Source organism: Chelonoidis abingdonii, chromosome 13 (assembly GCF_003597395.2).
Source record: "Chelonoidis abingdonii isolate Lonesome George chromosome 13, CheloAbing_2.0, whole genome shotgun sequence".
NCBI lineage: Eukaryota > Metazoa > Chordata > Testudines > Testudinidae > Chelonoidis > Chelonoidis abingdonii.
The window spans coordinates 5604351-5620393 of record NC_133781.1 but is presented as its reverse complement, the minus strand read 5'-3'; the positions used below and the strand labels follow the sequence as shown (position 1 = coordinate 5620393).

The window sequence follows — 16043 nt, the reverse complement described above, 5'->3', positions numbered from 1 at the left end:
TCTGGGCTGGGGGTGCAGGTTCTCTGCCAGTAATGAGGGTGTAGCAGGGTGGACACCCACTCCTTCCCTGAAAGGCTTAAAACAGCCCTAGGAAAGGGCTGTGGGAGGAGAAGGCAGCCACGGGGTGATTGGGGGAAGCAGGCAGAGCTGCAGTCACACCCCAAACAGAGCACAGCTGGCCCCTATAAGAGGCTGTGAGCCAGGAGCCCAAAGACTCTCTTTCTGCTTTTAGAGAGAGAGAGGGGCCTGGTTCCTGGGAAGCTCAGGGTACGTAGAGTAAGGCAGGGCTGGGGAAAGGCCAGAGGGGCTGGGGAGCTCCAGGCTGGCGACTCCTCAGGCTGCAGGGCCTTTTCCAAGGCCCCATAGAGCAGTGGTTCCCAACCTTTTCATCTGGGGGGCGCCAGATGAAGGACTGTGGCGGTAGTCGAGCATCCACCAAAATGCCACTCAATTTCCGCGGCATTTCAGTGGTGATGCCTCTCGATGACATCGCTTGTCAGCAGCAGGCAGCGTCATCGAGAGGCGTCGCCACTGAAATGCCGCAGAAATTCGTCGGCGACACCACTCGATGATGCCGCTTGTTGGTGACAAGCAGCGTCATCGAGAGGCGTCGCCACTGAAATGCCACTGAAATTCGGTGGCATTTCGGCGGATGCTTGACCGCTGGCCAGGACCCTGCCATAGAGGTACTGAGTTGCAGAGAAAGGCAGCAGGTCCAAATCCTCCTTCTCCAGTGATGAGTGGCTTATATCGCAGTCTGCCCCAGGGAACAGGGGCTAGTTGGTGACTGGCAGTAGCCTTACACTGAGGCGAGGTGGGGATAGGGGGTGGGAGTTCCCCTGGGAGGAGAGACCCTGTGATTGGGGGTTACTACCAGAGGGGCAGCACCCCAGAGAAAGGGAAACAAGGGTCCTGGGAGGGACACAGAGCCAGCGGTAAGGCAGATCACCGGCCTGAAGAGGGCGCTCTGATGGCTGGAGAGCTAATTCCTGAGACAATCAGCAGGAAGCACCGCAGGGGTGAGTCCCACATTGTTACAGAGGGGTTCAGGTTGCGGGAAGGGGCTCCAGGCTGGGGCAGGAGGGGTGGAGAGGGTGAGGGCTCCAGCTGGGGATGCAGGCTCTGGTGTGGGGCCAGGGATGAGCCAGGGGGTTGGGGTGTCGGGGGGTGTGACAACTCTGGCTGGAGGTGCAGATTCTGGGGTGGGGCTGGGGACGAGGGGTTTTGAGCTTTCGTGAGTGAATACTCACTTCGTCGGATGCATGTAATGGAAATTTCTATAAGGTGCCACAGGACTCTTTACTGCTTTTACAGATCCACACTAACACGGCTACCCCTCTGATACTTGTCATACGTGGTTGCAGAGATATCTCCTTTGCAGTGACAGACAGATTCAGAGGGACCGATACTTAGGGAAGGGTTGGAAGGACTGTCACTAACAGCCTTTGCATAAATAGAGCGGTGACCTTTGGTAAGCATATCAGCATGCATAAAAGTTCTTTTATTGTTGTTAATATGATTTTTCTGTAATGCTTTTACCTTAGTGTGATGCATGGCTAGAAAGAGTTAAACATCCTGCAAAATAAATAACCCTCAAAAGACGTATTGAGATAACGTTTGTGTTTTTGAGTATTTACATATGTATGAGTACCACAATATAATCAGTGCTGTTCTCTCATATCATTTAAATGAATTGTAAACACAGGATATCCTGGTATTCATCTCTCTTTGAAATATACTGTGAATGGTGGAGGAAAAGCCAAATGGCCTTATGTTAATTCTTATAGCTAAGTTCCAGTGATGGACCTCCTTCAAATTCATCCTAATTACCTTTTGTTCCCCAAAGAAATCCCAACTTGTCAAAGAGGACATGAAATTGTATAAAGGATCCTTAAGCCCTGATTCTGTCATCTCCGATCTGCTTAGACTTCATCAGGAGAAGTTTGAGTCGCAAGGCTGAGGTCCCAGTTATGCTGATATGCCCTGAATATGAGATTTGGACATTGGACTATGACCTATGAACTGAATTCTAAAGGAACTCTGCAACTACAAAGCTCACCATCTCTGCTATGAATCTGCACCTCAATGAACTGAACTCATGTCTGTATGTATATTGATCTTTTAACCATACTCTCTCTCTCTCTCATTTTTTAATACATTTCAGTTTAGTTAATAAGAATTGACTGTAGCGTATATTTGGGTACGATCTGAAACATTCATTAACCTGGGAGGTAATGTGTCCAGTCCTTTGGGATTAGTAGAACCTTTTCTTTTATATGATGAAATAAGATTTACAGAAATTGTCATCATATTTGACATGGGTACCTGGATGGAGGCTTGAGGCTGGATCACTTTAAGGGAACTGTGTTATTGACGTCTGAGTAACCAGCAAGGTAATAAAGAAGATGTTTATGCTGGCTTGATAAATCCAAGTATTGAAATATTCACCAGCTTTATGGGGATTGTCTTCCCCATTCTTTGCAGTTCACCTTAACTGAGTGACCACAGTTGGCTCCCCACTAGGACCCCAACTAGGCTTGCATAGGAAGTGCTCTGTGGTGGCTTATAACTGTAGCAATTACACTGGGTACCATCGCTAAGGGGAGAAGTGAAGCAGGCCTGCTTCAGCAGACTCTGAGAAATACACCTGTGAAGGCAGGCAACTGTTCAGCCTGGAAATACCCTGGTCAGGAAGGAGAGACACACAGGTTTCAACTCAAGAAAGGCAATGGCTGGGGAACGGGAAGCTTGATTGTGAGTGCCCTTACGTGACCACTAAGGGGAAATACAGGTGCAATTGCCCTGAACTGTGACAAGACTGAGGTACAGTTTGATCATGAGCCAATGGAGTTGGTATTCTCCAAACCCGCTGGAAAAGGAGCTGCAAATCTATACCATGTGCTACTTCAGTTACAGAATTATGATCTAAAAGTCACACATACATCTTGTAAAGAAATGTTAATGCCAGCCAGACTGTCAAGCGCTGCAGTGGAATGTACTACAGACCCAAATGATGAAATCACTGATGAAAAGGTCATCTATGCAGTTGAGGCCACCTTTACACTCGGCACATATTTGTTAAACAAACTGAAGGATGACACACAGGAAGACCCTGTAATGCAAGCCTTACTCAATATAGTACATGGAGGCTGACCACACAGAAGAAAAGTGAATGACAGAGTCCACCCATACTGGGCTGTGCAAAGCACTATTTCATTACAACAAGATTTATTAACGGCTGGTGACAAGATCATTATTGCTAACAATACAAGGTAGGAAATACTTGCATGAGTCTCACCAAGGCATTCAGAGAGCTAAAGCAAGATCAAGGCAGATAATGTACTGGCCTGGTACATCCCAATACATAGAATGACTTATACAAGGATGCAGGGTGTGTCAGGAATATAGGTGAGTAACCAAAAAGAACCACTATGGTCTTATAAGATTCCTGATATCCCATGACAAAAGATATCTGCGAACATTTTTTACTTTGGCAAACACTCATATCTACTCCTAGAGGGCTACTTTTCCAAATTTCTAGAAGTTTTGCATTGGTCAGACAAATCAGCACATTCCGTTATTGCTAAACTGACAGCTGTATTTTCAAGACATGGAATCCAAAAAAACTTAGTGATTGACAAAATTCTGTCTCCAAGCATAGAAATATGTAACTTGGAGATCTTGGGGGTGTGAAACACACTCACTCAGTCCTGGATAGCACCAATCTAATGGAATGACTGTGAGAACCATTCAGATGATAAAATCAATGTTTCACAAAATGGCTGCTTTGGGTAGAGATTCCTACTTAGTTTTTCTGAAGTGTGAAACACCCCACTGAAAGGTATGGAATACTGTCTCACAAGGTTGCTGAAAGGAAAGATGTTAAGAATAGCTCTTCCATCTTCATATACATTGCTACAACCCAAAATACTACAGAGGGCTCATACCAGATTAAAACAGCTACAAGAATGACAGAAGAAATACTATGACTGGACAGCTAAGCCTCTGTGTTCCATCACTGAGATCCACATGCATGGAAACAACACAAGGTTTGGCCACCAGCATGGGAAATAACTACAGAAGCCATAGTCATATCACATTGAAACACCTACAGGAAAAAGAGACAGATGTTTTTAAGGCCTAGCTTGACAAAGCCCTAGCTGGGATGATTTAGTTGGTGTTGGTACTGGTTTGAGCAGGGTGATGGACTAGATGACCTCCTGAGGTCTCTTCCAACCCTAATATTCTATGATTCTATGTAACAGAAGGCACCTAAGACGTGGCCGTACAATGCCAACAACAAATATGCAACTGATACCTAAATCAGAAGAATCAATGAGCAGCATGCAGATCAGAATTGACACCACATCTTCTGAGAAATAGATTGCATCAGAACTATCAAAAAATAAATTCACAAGAAATGGATTGCAGGTGCTCACACCAGTATGATACCAGGACTTGTATGACAATTGTCTACAGAGACAACATGCAGAAGCAGATTGAGCCAATGGTAAAGACTGAGTGCCAGCAGGTTCAGTGTTAACAATCTCAGACCCATGCAGGTGAAGTTGACCTACCTACTGTTGCTTGGGAAGGTGGATTATCTACAGCAATGGAAAAACCCTTCCATCGCTTTAGTCTGTGTCTGCACGGTGGGGTTACAGCGGCGTAGCTAGAGTACTGTGGCTGTGCCACTGTAGCCCCCATAGTGCAGGAAAGCTGTAAGTCACATTCTGTCAGCCTTGTTGTGAAGAAGCACCATGAGCTGCTTGGCAGTTCTGCCTGGGAGGCTCATGGTGTATTTATTGCCTCACTGAATATTATCTCACTCTGTGTTGAGCAGTGGAAGCAGAGACCAAAAGGGTGAAATCCAACAAGCTTTATTGAGACAACAATCAATCAACTTCAGAAACTGTTGCCACAGCAACCCCTGGCCCCAACATGACATGCACACACTGTGACATTCTATACCTTGGGGGAGCATGCTGTAACCTCCATATTCCTCATTTTCATATTATCATGATCTTACATATAAAGTGTGCCTTGTACAGTATCAGGGGAAAGGTTATGATCTGCTGACAGTCATTTCTCAATCCAAATATGTATGTCATCAATGCATATGAAGTTATGAGAACTGTGTAGCATGGTTGTCACTAAAACGTGCTGTAAGTTAGGGGAATCAGCCAGTATTAACTCCCCAGAGGCAACAGCAAGGAAAGCAACCAACACCCGGGCCGTGTCAAACAACCCATCAACAGCCACTGTCCAGCAAAGGAGTTACAATGCAATGACTCACCTGCATGAGGCCACACCGGGGGAATTAGCCTGCAAAGTCAGGGAGTCCAACAAGCAGTTTATATTTTTCTTTTTTTCTTTTCTAGCTTTCTGGTAACAAAATAGCTAGGCTAGCGTAGGGCAGCCTGTGCATGAGGTTGAGGTCAGGCACCAAAACCCTAGAGAAACCAGTCTTCCCAAAGCGGCACGCCACAGAGGAGACAGACCCAGATCAAGCCCAGACATCCAGCTCCATGACAGAAATGCAGGGAGGGGATGGGGACCAGAGACTTCCTAGAGGGAAGGGTCAGCCCTCCCCAGTCCGAGATCCCAGTGCCAAGCTGGAGGGATGCCCTTAACCCAGACCGAGTTCTGATTGAGGAAGACAGGAATTTCTTGCTAGAGATGAAGTGCTTGGAAGCAGAGGTGGAAGAGAGGAGAAGCTCTTGGAAATGAAGCGCTTGGAGGCGGAAGCAGAGGCAAAGCACTTGGAAATGGAGCTGAAGCACTTAGAGCTGGAAAAGGCTAAGCTGAACCAACCAAGTAACCTTAACAGTCCTTCTCCAGGTACTGCTCCCCATTCTAAGAAATTCCCCACATACAAGGTAGGTGTTGATATAGAGGGCTTCTTAGAAAATTTTGAAAGGGCCTGCCTTGGGTACAACACCCCAACAGACCAGTATATGGTGGAGCTGAGGCCGCAACTCAGTGGACCCTTAGCAGAGGTGGCAGCTGAAATGCCTAAAGAACACATGAACAAGTATGAACTTTTTAAACAAAAGGCCAGAATTAGAATGAGGCTAACACCCAAACATGCCTGTCGACGGTTCAGAGCCCTAAGGTGGAAACCAGACATGGCATTTTCCCGACACGCCTACCACATTGTAAAAAACTGGGATGCCTGGATATCAGGAGCAAGTGTTAAATCTCTGGATGATCCGTCTCTCCTAAAACAAATGGAGCAGCTCTTAGAGAGTGTTCCTGAGGAAATAGAAAGGTACATCCTAGATGGGAAGCCCCAAACTGTAATCGAGGCAGGGGAGATCGGAAACAAATGTGCGGAGGGGGCGGAGAAGAAGAAAGCTAGTAGTAGTTGGAGTGGATACCAGAAGGGGCAACCCAAGACACCACCCCACCATCGAGGTCATCCCAACACAAGTCCCTCCACACAGCAGGGAAACCCCAGATGCCCTCTCGCACAGTCCAACCACCCCACTCTCCAACCTCTCACCTCGCCCCAGCCCACAGTTAGCTGGGAGATGCTTTAAATGTAATGAGCTGGGGCTGTGAAGACCAAGTGCCCAAGAGCACCAGTCGACTGCAACTCATCACCCTTGAGGCCCACTGACAGCCTTCAGGCCCAGATGCCTTGCAAATATCCCCAGAGCAAAGGGAAACTGTCAGTGCGGGTGGGAAGAAGATTACTGCATGAAGAGACACTGTTGCACAAGTGTCAGGTATCCACCAGTCCCTGGTGGACCCCAAATTCATTGATCCAGAGGCCCAAGTGACGGTGCAATTCTTTAAGGCCAACTCTTTTAACTTGCCTACAGCCAAGTTGCCTGTCCAGTACAAGGTTGCCTGTCCAGTACATATGGACTTTTGTACTCTGTGATGATTATCCCATTCCCATGCTGCTGGGAGAAGACTTTAGCCAACCATGTAGTCTAACAAAAAGGGTGGGGATGGTCACCCGCAGCCAGGCTAAACAGGCCTCCAGACCTAACTCCATTCCTGAGCCTCCTACAGGAACGCAGCCAGAGGTGGTGGAACCAAGCTCCAAACCAGAGTCTATAGCAGCAGTTGTAGATCCAGTTCCTGGAACCCAGCCAGAACTATCCCAAGAATCAGAACTGGCGGAGCAGTAAGCACCAGAACCTGTGCTTGCTACCCAACCAGAGTCAAGGGAGCCAACATCAAAGGGCACCACAGAGTCTGCACCTGCAGCAGCAGCTAAACCAGCACAAGAGGCTCAACCGGAGCCTGAAATACCACCTAGTACACCAGCAGAGAGCAGTTCACAGTTAACGGAAACAACTCCATCACCTGCATCGCTTCCAGCGGGACCAAGGCAAAGTCCACAACCCAGTGAGGAACTAATGTCTCCAGCATCAAGGGAGCAGTTCCAGGCAGAGCAGGAAGTGGATGAGAGACTCAAGGGAGCTTGGACGGCAGCACGGAGTGACCCACTGCCTCTCAGATCTTCTAACAGGTCCAGGTTTGTTATAGAAGGAGGACTCTTATACAAGGAGACTCTTTCTGGTGGTCATAAGGAGGACTGGCATCCTCAGAGACAGTTGGTAGTTCCAACTAAGTATGGGGAAAGCTCTTGAGCTTAGCCCATGATCACCCTAGTGGCCATGCTGGGGTGAACAGGACCAAGGAACATTTGGGGAAGTCATTCCACTGAGAGGGAATGGGCAAGGACATTTTTACCTATGTCTGGTCTTATGAGTTGTGCCAGAGGGTGGGAAAATTCCAAGACCAGGTCAAGGCACCTCTCCTCATAACTAAGGTTCCATTTAAACGAGTAGCTGAGGATATTCTGGGTCCTTTCCCTAAGAAGACACCCAGAGGAAAGCTGTACATACTGACTTTCATGGATTTTGCTACCCGATGGCCGGAAGCAGTAGCTCTAAGCAACACCAGGGCTAGCAGTGTGTGCCAGGCATTTGCAGACATTTTTGCCAGGGTAGGTTGGCCCTCTGACATCCTTACAGATTCGGGAACTAACTTCCTGGCAGGGACCATGAAACGTCTTTGGGAAGCTCATGGGGTGAACCACTTGGTGGCCACACCTTACCACCATCAAACAAATGGCCTAGTGGAGAAGTTTAATGGACTTTGGAGGCCATGATACATAAATTTGTGAATGAACACTCCAATTATTAGGACTTAGTGTTGCAGCAGTTGCTCTTTGCCTACAGGGCTGTACTACATCCCAATTTGGGATTTTCACCCTTTGAACTCGTTTATGGCCATGAAGTTAAGGGGCCATTACAGTTGGTGAAGCAGCAATGGGGGGGGGTTACATCTTCTCCAGGAACTAACATTTTGGACTTTGTAACCAAGCTGCAATACACCCTCAAAGACTCTCTAGCCCTTGCTCGAGAAAATCTACAAAATGCTCAACAAGAGCAAAAGACCTGGTATGGTAAACATGCCTGAGAGTGTTCCTTCAAAGTAGGTGACCAAGTCATGGTACTGAAAGCGCTCCAGGCCAATAAAATAGAACCATCGTGGGAGTGTCCATTTATGGTCCGAGAACATCTGGGAGCTGTTAATTACATCATAGCATTCCCAGACCCTACCCTAAAACCTAAAGTATACCATGTTAATTCTCTAAAGCCCTTTTATTCCTGAGAAATCAAGGTTCTCCAGTTTACCGCCCAGGAGAGAGACAATACTGAGTGGCCTGAAGGAGTATACTTTGAAGAAAAAAGCAACGGTGGAGTGAAAGAGGTGAGTCTTTCCATGACCCTTGGGCGTAAGCAGCGACAACAAATCCAGGAGTTGTGTACCAGCTTTGCGCCAATGTTTTCAGTGACCCCAGCATGGACAGAATAGGCGTAGCACTCCATTGACACAGGTGATGCTCGCCCAATTAGAGCCCAACCCTACTGGATGTCTCCTCAAGCCAAAAGAGTAATAGAAAGGGAGTTCAAGGACATGTTACAGATGGGTGTAATCCGCCCCTCTAAGAGTGCATGGGCTTCTCCAGTGGTTCTGGTTCCCAAACCGGACGGGAAAATTCGCTTTTGTGCAGACTACCATAAGCTAAATGCTGTAACTTGCCCAGAAAACTATCCAATGTCATGCACAGATGAGCTACTGGAGAACCTGGGACATGCCCAGTTCATCTCCACCTTAGACTTAACTAAGGAGTACTGGTAAGTGCTGCTAGATGACCCAGACAAGGAAAAGTCAGCCTTCAATCATCCATGTGGGGCTGTCTGAATGTAATATGCTTCCTTTTGGACTGCAAAATGCACCCACCATCTTCCAGAGACTGGTAGATAACCTTCTGGCTGGATTTGAGGAATTTGCAGTCACTTGCCTTGACAATGTGGCTATATTCTCAGATTCATGGGCAGAACGCCTGGAACACCTCCAAGCTGTCTTCCAGGGCATAAGGGAGTCAGGATTAACCGTTAAGACCAAAAAAGTGTCAAATAGGCCTAAACAGGGTAATGTACCTTGGACACCAGGTGGGTCAAGGTACTATCAACCCCCTACAGGCTAAGATAAATGCTATCCAAAATTGGCCTGTTCCTAAGTAAAAAAAGCAGGTCCAAACCTTCCTGGGCTTGGCCGGGTATTACAGATGATTTGTACCACACTACAGCCAAATTGCCACCCCACTGACCAGGAAAAAACAGCCAAATGCAGTTCAGTGGACTAAGAAGTGTCAGAAAGCCTTTAACCAGCTTAAGGCAGCCCTTATGTCTGACCCTGTACTGAGGGCCACGGACTTCAACCAACCATTTGTCGTATCCACAGATATATCCGAGCGTAGTGTAAGACTGGTGCTGTGACTCACCCCTGAGCACCCGTACCTCCATCCCCAGCACCACGGTGCCTTCCCAGGCTGCACCCCCCTCAGAACCCGTGGCACTTCCCTGAGCTTAGCCCCCTTCCCCAGCACCCACTGCACTTCTCCAGACTACATTCTTCCTTCCAACACCCGCGGTGTTCCCGAGTCCTTTGCCAGTTTTAGTCAGAGATATTTTCAGTAAAAGTCACGGACAAGTCAGGGGCCTGTGAATTTTTGTTTACTGCCTGTGTCCTGTCCATGACTTTTAATAAAAATATCTGTGACTAAAACATAGCCTTACTGATGGTTGATACTACTGAGCCTCACTCCTCTAAGGGAAATTTCCCTCCTAAGGGAAATTAGAGAGGCTATCAAAATTAAGAACCCAATAATAGTGGGGGATTTCAATTATCCCCATATTGACTGGGAACATTTCACTTCAGGACGAAATGCAGAGATGAAATTTCCTCGATAGTTTAAAGGACTGACTTCATGGAGCGCCTGGTTACCGGAACCACAAGGGGAGCAACTCTAGATTTATCTGAGGTGAGCGCCGGAGTGTTCCACGACGGTAACTATGCAGGACCGCTTGGAACAGTGACCATATTACCTAAATTCAACATCCTGTGGTGGGACGAACACCTCAACAGCCCACGACACGGGCTTTAATTTCAAAAGAGGGACATTGCAAAATGAGGGGGTAGTTAAACAAAAGTTAAAGTACAGTGACTACAGTGAAATCCCTGGCAAGTGCATGGGCCTTTTAGAGAAACCGATAGAGCGCTTTAGCGAGGCGTGTGCCTCCCTCCATAGCGAAGGGTGAGCCCTGTCGCTGCTTCCCGGGCGGAACTCCGGGCGGAAAGCCTGCCCCTCAAGGGTCAGGCGCGACCCGGAAGTTCTATAGGCGGGCCGCCGGCCTTCAGTTGGAAGCTCAGCCACCGGCGGAGACAGACCATGCCGACTCGATCCCTTCGCGGCTGGAGAAGGCTGCTGAGCTCCGAGCAGGACCAGGCCTTGCCGGAACCGACTCGCAGCACACACAACGCTGCGCTGCGGAACTCCCGCGCTGCCCAGCCCAACTCACGGCTTGGAGGCAACTTTCTTGGACGGACCTGGCCCAGCTACCCAGGCAGTAACCCGACGATGCCTACTGCCCCGGACTGGAGAGCCCATGAGGTCGACAGACCCGCGGATCAGGTATGGAGCGAAAGCGGGGATGGAAAAGTATAGCCCGGTGCGGCTGACCACAGGGTCAAGCCGCAGAAGTCCCGAGCCGATGATGTGTGTGTTGGTTCAGCGATCCCATACGTGCTGTCAGTGTGTTCGGTTGAGATCTCCCGCCCCGTCCTCGTCAGTGTGTTTATCGGCTGGATCCCCTGACTGGCCACTAGCGGCAACAGCGCTTACAGGCCCCGGGTGGCACGAAGGAGTGGGTGGCCTGCGTTCCCCTCCACCGTGCCAGGTGGCATATCCCCCTACCCCTGCGTCCCAAGCGCTACCGGTGTGTTGTTGCTCTGCCCTGCCCCAAAGGGTCCAGAGCCCCCCTAACCTATGTGTTGCCCTGCCCCGCCCAAAGGGCAGCCCCCTGACTGTCTTGTTGCCCTGCCCGCCCCAAAGGGCCAGAGCCCCCTGACTGTTCGTTTGTTGCCCTGCCCGCCCCAAGAGGCCAGAGCCCCGACTGTTTTTTGCCTCTTCCCCAAGCAGCCAGTTTGTGTTGCCCTGCCCCGCCCAAAGGGCCAGAGCCCCTGACTGTTTGTTTGTTGCCCTGCCGCCCAAAGGGCAGAGCCCCTGATGTGTTTGTTGCCCGTGCCCCGCCACACGGGCCAGAGCCCTTGACTGTTCGTTTGTTGCCTGCCCCGTCCGCAAGGCCGCGGCCCTGACTGTTCGATTTGTTGCCCTGCCCGCCCAAAGGGCCAGCGCCCCTGCTGTTCATTTGTTGCCCTGCCCCGCCCCAAGGCAGGCCTGACTGTTTTTTTGTTTGCCCTGCACCGCCCAGCGCGGCCTGACTGTTCGTTTTGTTGCCCTGCCCGCAAAGGGCAGAGCCCCTTGGACTTGTTTGTGGGTTGCTTGCCAGCCAAAGGGCCAGAGCCTAGTGTACTTGTTTGAGTCCCCGCCCGATCCAAGGCTGGCCCTTGGACACCTTGTCTCTGCTCTGCCTGCCCAAGGGCAGGCCTAGTACTGTGTTTGTGTGCGCCGGCTGTACCCAGTGGGGGCACACTGACTTTTCTGTGCCAGTCCCTTCTTACGAGACCAACGTCCCCGAAGGACGTTCGGACTGAGGGCAAGACCGTGAGAACGGACAGAGACCGTGTGGCTCCCCTCGCTCCACAGGGGGGTTGAGCCCGGCTTCCCTCGTCACAAGGCCAACTTCATGTTACCCCACAATTAGAACCAGTTAAAAAGAACGCAAAAAGGCCACGTGGCTTACACCGTGTAAAGGAAGCAGCGAGAGATAAAGACTTCTTTACAAGTGAGTCAAAATCATAGTGATAGGCAAGTATAGAAAAGTAGCCAACACTGCAGCTTTAGTGCAAGGTTGTTATAGAAAAGCAAAAGAGGAATTGACGAAGGGCTAGCCAAAACTCAAGGTAATAACAAAATGTTTTTTAAGTCATCGAAGCAGGAAGCCTGCTAAACATGCTGGAGACCCCTTGACGATCACAATTACAAAAGGTAGGCTTAACACGCGATAGTCATGCAGAGAAAACTAATGGTTCTTTGCTCCGGTCTTCACGGTGAAGAATGTTAGGGGCAGATTCCCAAACCTGAACTGGCTTTTCTGGTGACAAATTGGAACTGTCAACAGATTGAAGTATCACTAGGAGGTTTTGGAATTAATGTGATAAACTCCATTAACAGTCACCGGGACCGATGGCTTACCCAAGAGTTCTGAAGAACTCAATATGAAGTTGTGGAACTATTTAACTACGGTTTGATAACGTCCTCTAAATCAGCTTCGGTACCCAATGCTGGAAGTTAGCTAGTATGCCATATTTAAAAGGGCTTAGAGGTGATCCCGGCACATTAACAGACCGTAGTCTAACGTAGGTAATCTGGCGCAAATTAGTTGTTGAAACATTATAGTTAAGATAAATTGCCATAACATAGAAAACCTAAACTGTTGAGCTAGTCGACATGGTTTCTGTAAAGGGAAATTGTGTCTTGCCTAATCTATTAGTTCTATTGAAGGGGGTCAACAAACACCATGGACAAGGGATATCCAGCGGACGAGTGTTGTATTGATTCCGAGAAAGCCTTGACAGGTCCTCACACAAGCTCTGTATGTAAATTAGCGTCATGCGGATAAAGGGAAGGTCTTTCATGACTGGGAACTGCCTGAAAAGACAGGAACCAAAGAAGGTAGGGATCTGTAATTTCTCAGAATGGAAGGGTAATAGTTGGTGTTCCCCAGGGTCAGTCCCTGGCCAATTCTTTCAATTATTTTCATAACATGATCTGAAGAAGGGAGTAACGGGTGGTGGCAGTTTTGCAGTGATACTAACTACTCAGAAGTTAAGACCAAAGCAGATTGTGAAGAACTTTCAAAGATCCCACAAACTAAGGGATTGGCAAACAAATATGGCACATGAATTTACTGTGGATAAATGTAGTATGCACAATTGGAAAATAACGCAATATACATACAATATGTGGGGGTAATGTAGCTACAACGAGTCAGAAAGATCTTGGCGTCTTCATGGTGTTCTCTGAAGATGTCCACGCAGGTGTGCAGAGTGGTCAAAAGAAAAAGATGTTAGGACTCATTAAAAGGGATAGGATAGATGTTAATATCTTACTTGCCTTATATATCCTGGTATGCCATTCTCGAATACTGTTCAGATGTGGTTTTCAGTCTCAAAAAAATATTCTGAGCACTAGAAAGGGTTCAGAAAAGGGCAACTAAAAATGATTAGGGGTTTGAAGAGGGTCCCTATGAGGAAAGATTAAGAGCTAGGCTCTTCAGCTTGGAACAGAGAGGAGCCTAAGGGCGGATATGAAGAGGTATATGAAATCATGAGTGATGTGGACGATGAAGTGGATAGGAAAGTTTTTACTTCTTCCATAATACAAGAACGAGTGTCACAAATGAATTAATAGGTAGGCAGGTTTAAAAAATAAAGAGTTCTTTTCACCAGCTCCAGTAATTGACACCTTACCTTGAGGAGTGGTGGAGGCGAGACTTATAATGTTTAAGGGAACTGGATAAATCATGGTGGCTAAGTCCATAAGATGGCTATTAGCCCAGGAGAGTAAGAATGGTGTCCCTAGCCTCTGTTCATCAGAGGATAGAGATGGATGGCAGGAGAGAGCACTTGATCATTGCCTGTTAGCTTCACTCTCTCTGGAGCACCTGGCATTGGCCACTGTCGGTAGACAGATACTGGGCTAGATGGACCTTTGGTCTGACCCGGTACAGCCGCTCTTATGTTCTTATGTTCTCTTGTGATGCACTGGATAAGCAGTGAGTATCAGGCATCCTACTCCTACACATGCCCTCAGAAGTTGTGCAGAAAGAAACAGCTTATTTTAAAGTATTTTATTCACCTTTTTATCTCCTCTTGCTGTTGTCTCAAAGATTAAAGATCTAATATATGGCGATATACCTATCTCATAGAACTGGAAGGGACCTTGAAAGGTCATTGAGTCCAGTCCGCTGCCTTCACTAGCAGGACCAAGTACTGTCCCTGACAGTTTTTTTTATACATATAAATTATTGTATATATTTTACTAATCTTTTAAAAAGCTTTGATAGGTTCATTCACAGATTTATAGATTCCAAGGCCAGAAGGGACCACTGTGATCATCTGGTCCGATCTCCTGCATAACACAGGACAGAGAACTGCCCCCTAAATGATTCTGAGAGCAGGTTTTTTAGAAAAACAGCCAATCTTGATTTTAAAAGGGATGGAGAATCCACCACAACTCTTGGTAAATTGTTCCAGTGGTTAATTACTCTCACTATTAAAAAATTATGCCTTATTTCCAGTCTGAATTTCTCTAGCTTCAACTTCCAGTTATTAGTGTGTATACACCTTTCTCTGCTAGACAGATAGAAGGGAATTCTGGACACTGGCATGAAAATGAGACACATTAAGTTACATCTCAAAATAAATTCTTCTTCTTCTGGGAACTCAGATTAGCAGCCAAGTTACTGACCTGTCACCTTCAGTTCCAGAGTGGCTTCCCCATAAAAGCTGGGTGATCGGAAGAAACAGATAAACTGTCCTTGGTCAGAGGGGGTGATGTTGCGTATATGCAGAGCAACTCTTCCATCCACAATACCGTCCTTCAGCAGCTCTGTTCTGTCCCGATATTTTGATATTTGCAGCTCAGTCTGATCTTTTCCATGCTGATACAGATGGACAAGTTCAGAGGCCTTGGAGTGGAACCAGCGCACCTCCATCTCCTGAGCATTCATGCTGGGGGAGAGGTGACAGGGTAACAGGGCATCTTCCCCTGCAGAGACTGTGATGGGATGATCAGGTCCAATCACCTTGAAATTCACTGTTAAAGGAACCAAGACACACACAAAGTTAGACCAGAGGGGAGCTGGATTGCTTTCATAAGTAATACATGCTGATCTCTCACAACCACCTCAACTGCAACTTGACCAGCTAAAACTGAGCTAACAGGGTCTCTCTGTATGTGCACTGGAAAAGGGGTCAAGTTAGGACAGGCTTAGCTAGCATGTGTTAGCTGACCCTGCACTAAACTCAGACACTTTTCCTAGTCAAGACCAATCCAGAGAGGATTAAAAAATGAGTGAGCTCTGTCTCTAAATTTTGTGAGCTGGCTAATGCCTACAACCAGAACAATTAACCTGTGGAAAACTGTTTGCTAGACTGGAACCTGTAGTAGGAAGAGAGCCTGAGACATAAGCCCTTGTATCAGAGGCCTGGTATGAGGCAGGACCTGCTCACAGAATCTGGTGAGAACAGGGCTAATATTTGAAGGGTTAAAATCCACGTGCATTTTATATAACAACCTGGTATATGGATTGTGCCAGCTCCTTCTCAGACCCAAAGTCCAGAGTTTGGTCAAGAGACCAGAGGCCTAGCAAATTGTGATTAGCTAAGAGAAAGCTGGGGAAAACAGATAATCTTGGTTTTGCTAAAATAGGCCTGGTCAGCAAATTGCCAGGTGTTGGAGCTAAGAACTAAATAATTGTGTCTTATTCAGAATTGCAAATTGAACAAAGGATTCCTGTTCCTATTGTGTCATTCTCTTCTGTAGG

The 16043-nt window shown here is 47.6% G+C and overlaps 1 protein-coding gene and 1 long non-coding RNA gene across 7 annotated transcripts in view; both read right to left on the bottom strand.

Annotated features, from left to right (window-relative positions):
- Nucleotides 1-16043, bottom strand: part of LOC142047690 (uncharacterized) — a 459131-nt gene that overhangs the window by 23693 nt on the left and 419395 nt on the right. The gene's annotated exons all lie outside the window — the stretch shown is intronic.
- Nucleotides 1-16043, bottom strand: part of LOC116822721 (butyrophilin subfamily 1 member A1-like) — a 68802-nt gene that overhangs the window by 22917 nt on the left and 29842 nt on the right. For all 6 annotated transcript variants that reach the window (XM_032776788.2, XM_075071998.1, XM_075071999.1 and 3 more), the window contains one exon: nt 14966-15313. In XM_032776788.2, the coding sequence (XP_032632679.1) occupies nt 14966-15313 (348 nt within the window). The remainder of the gene's footprint in view (nt 1-14965; nt 15314-16043) is intronic.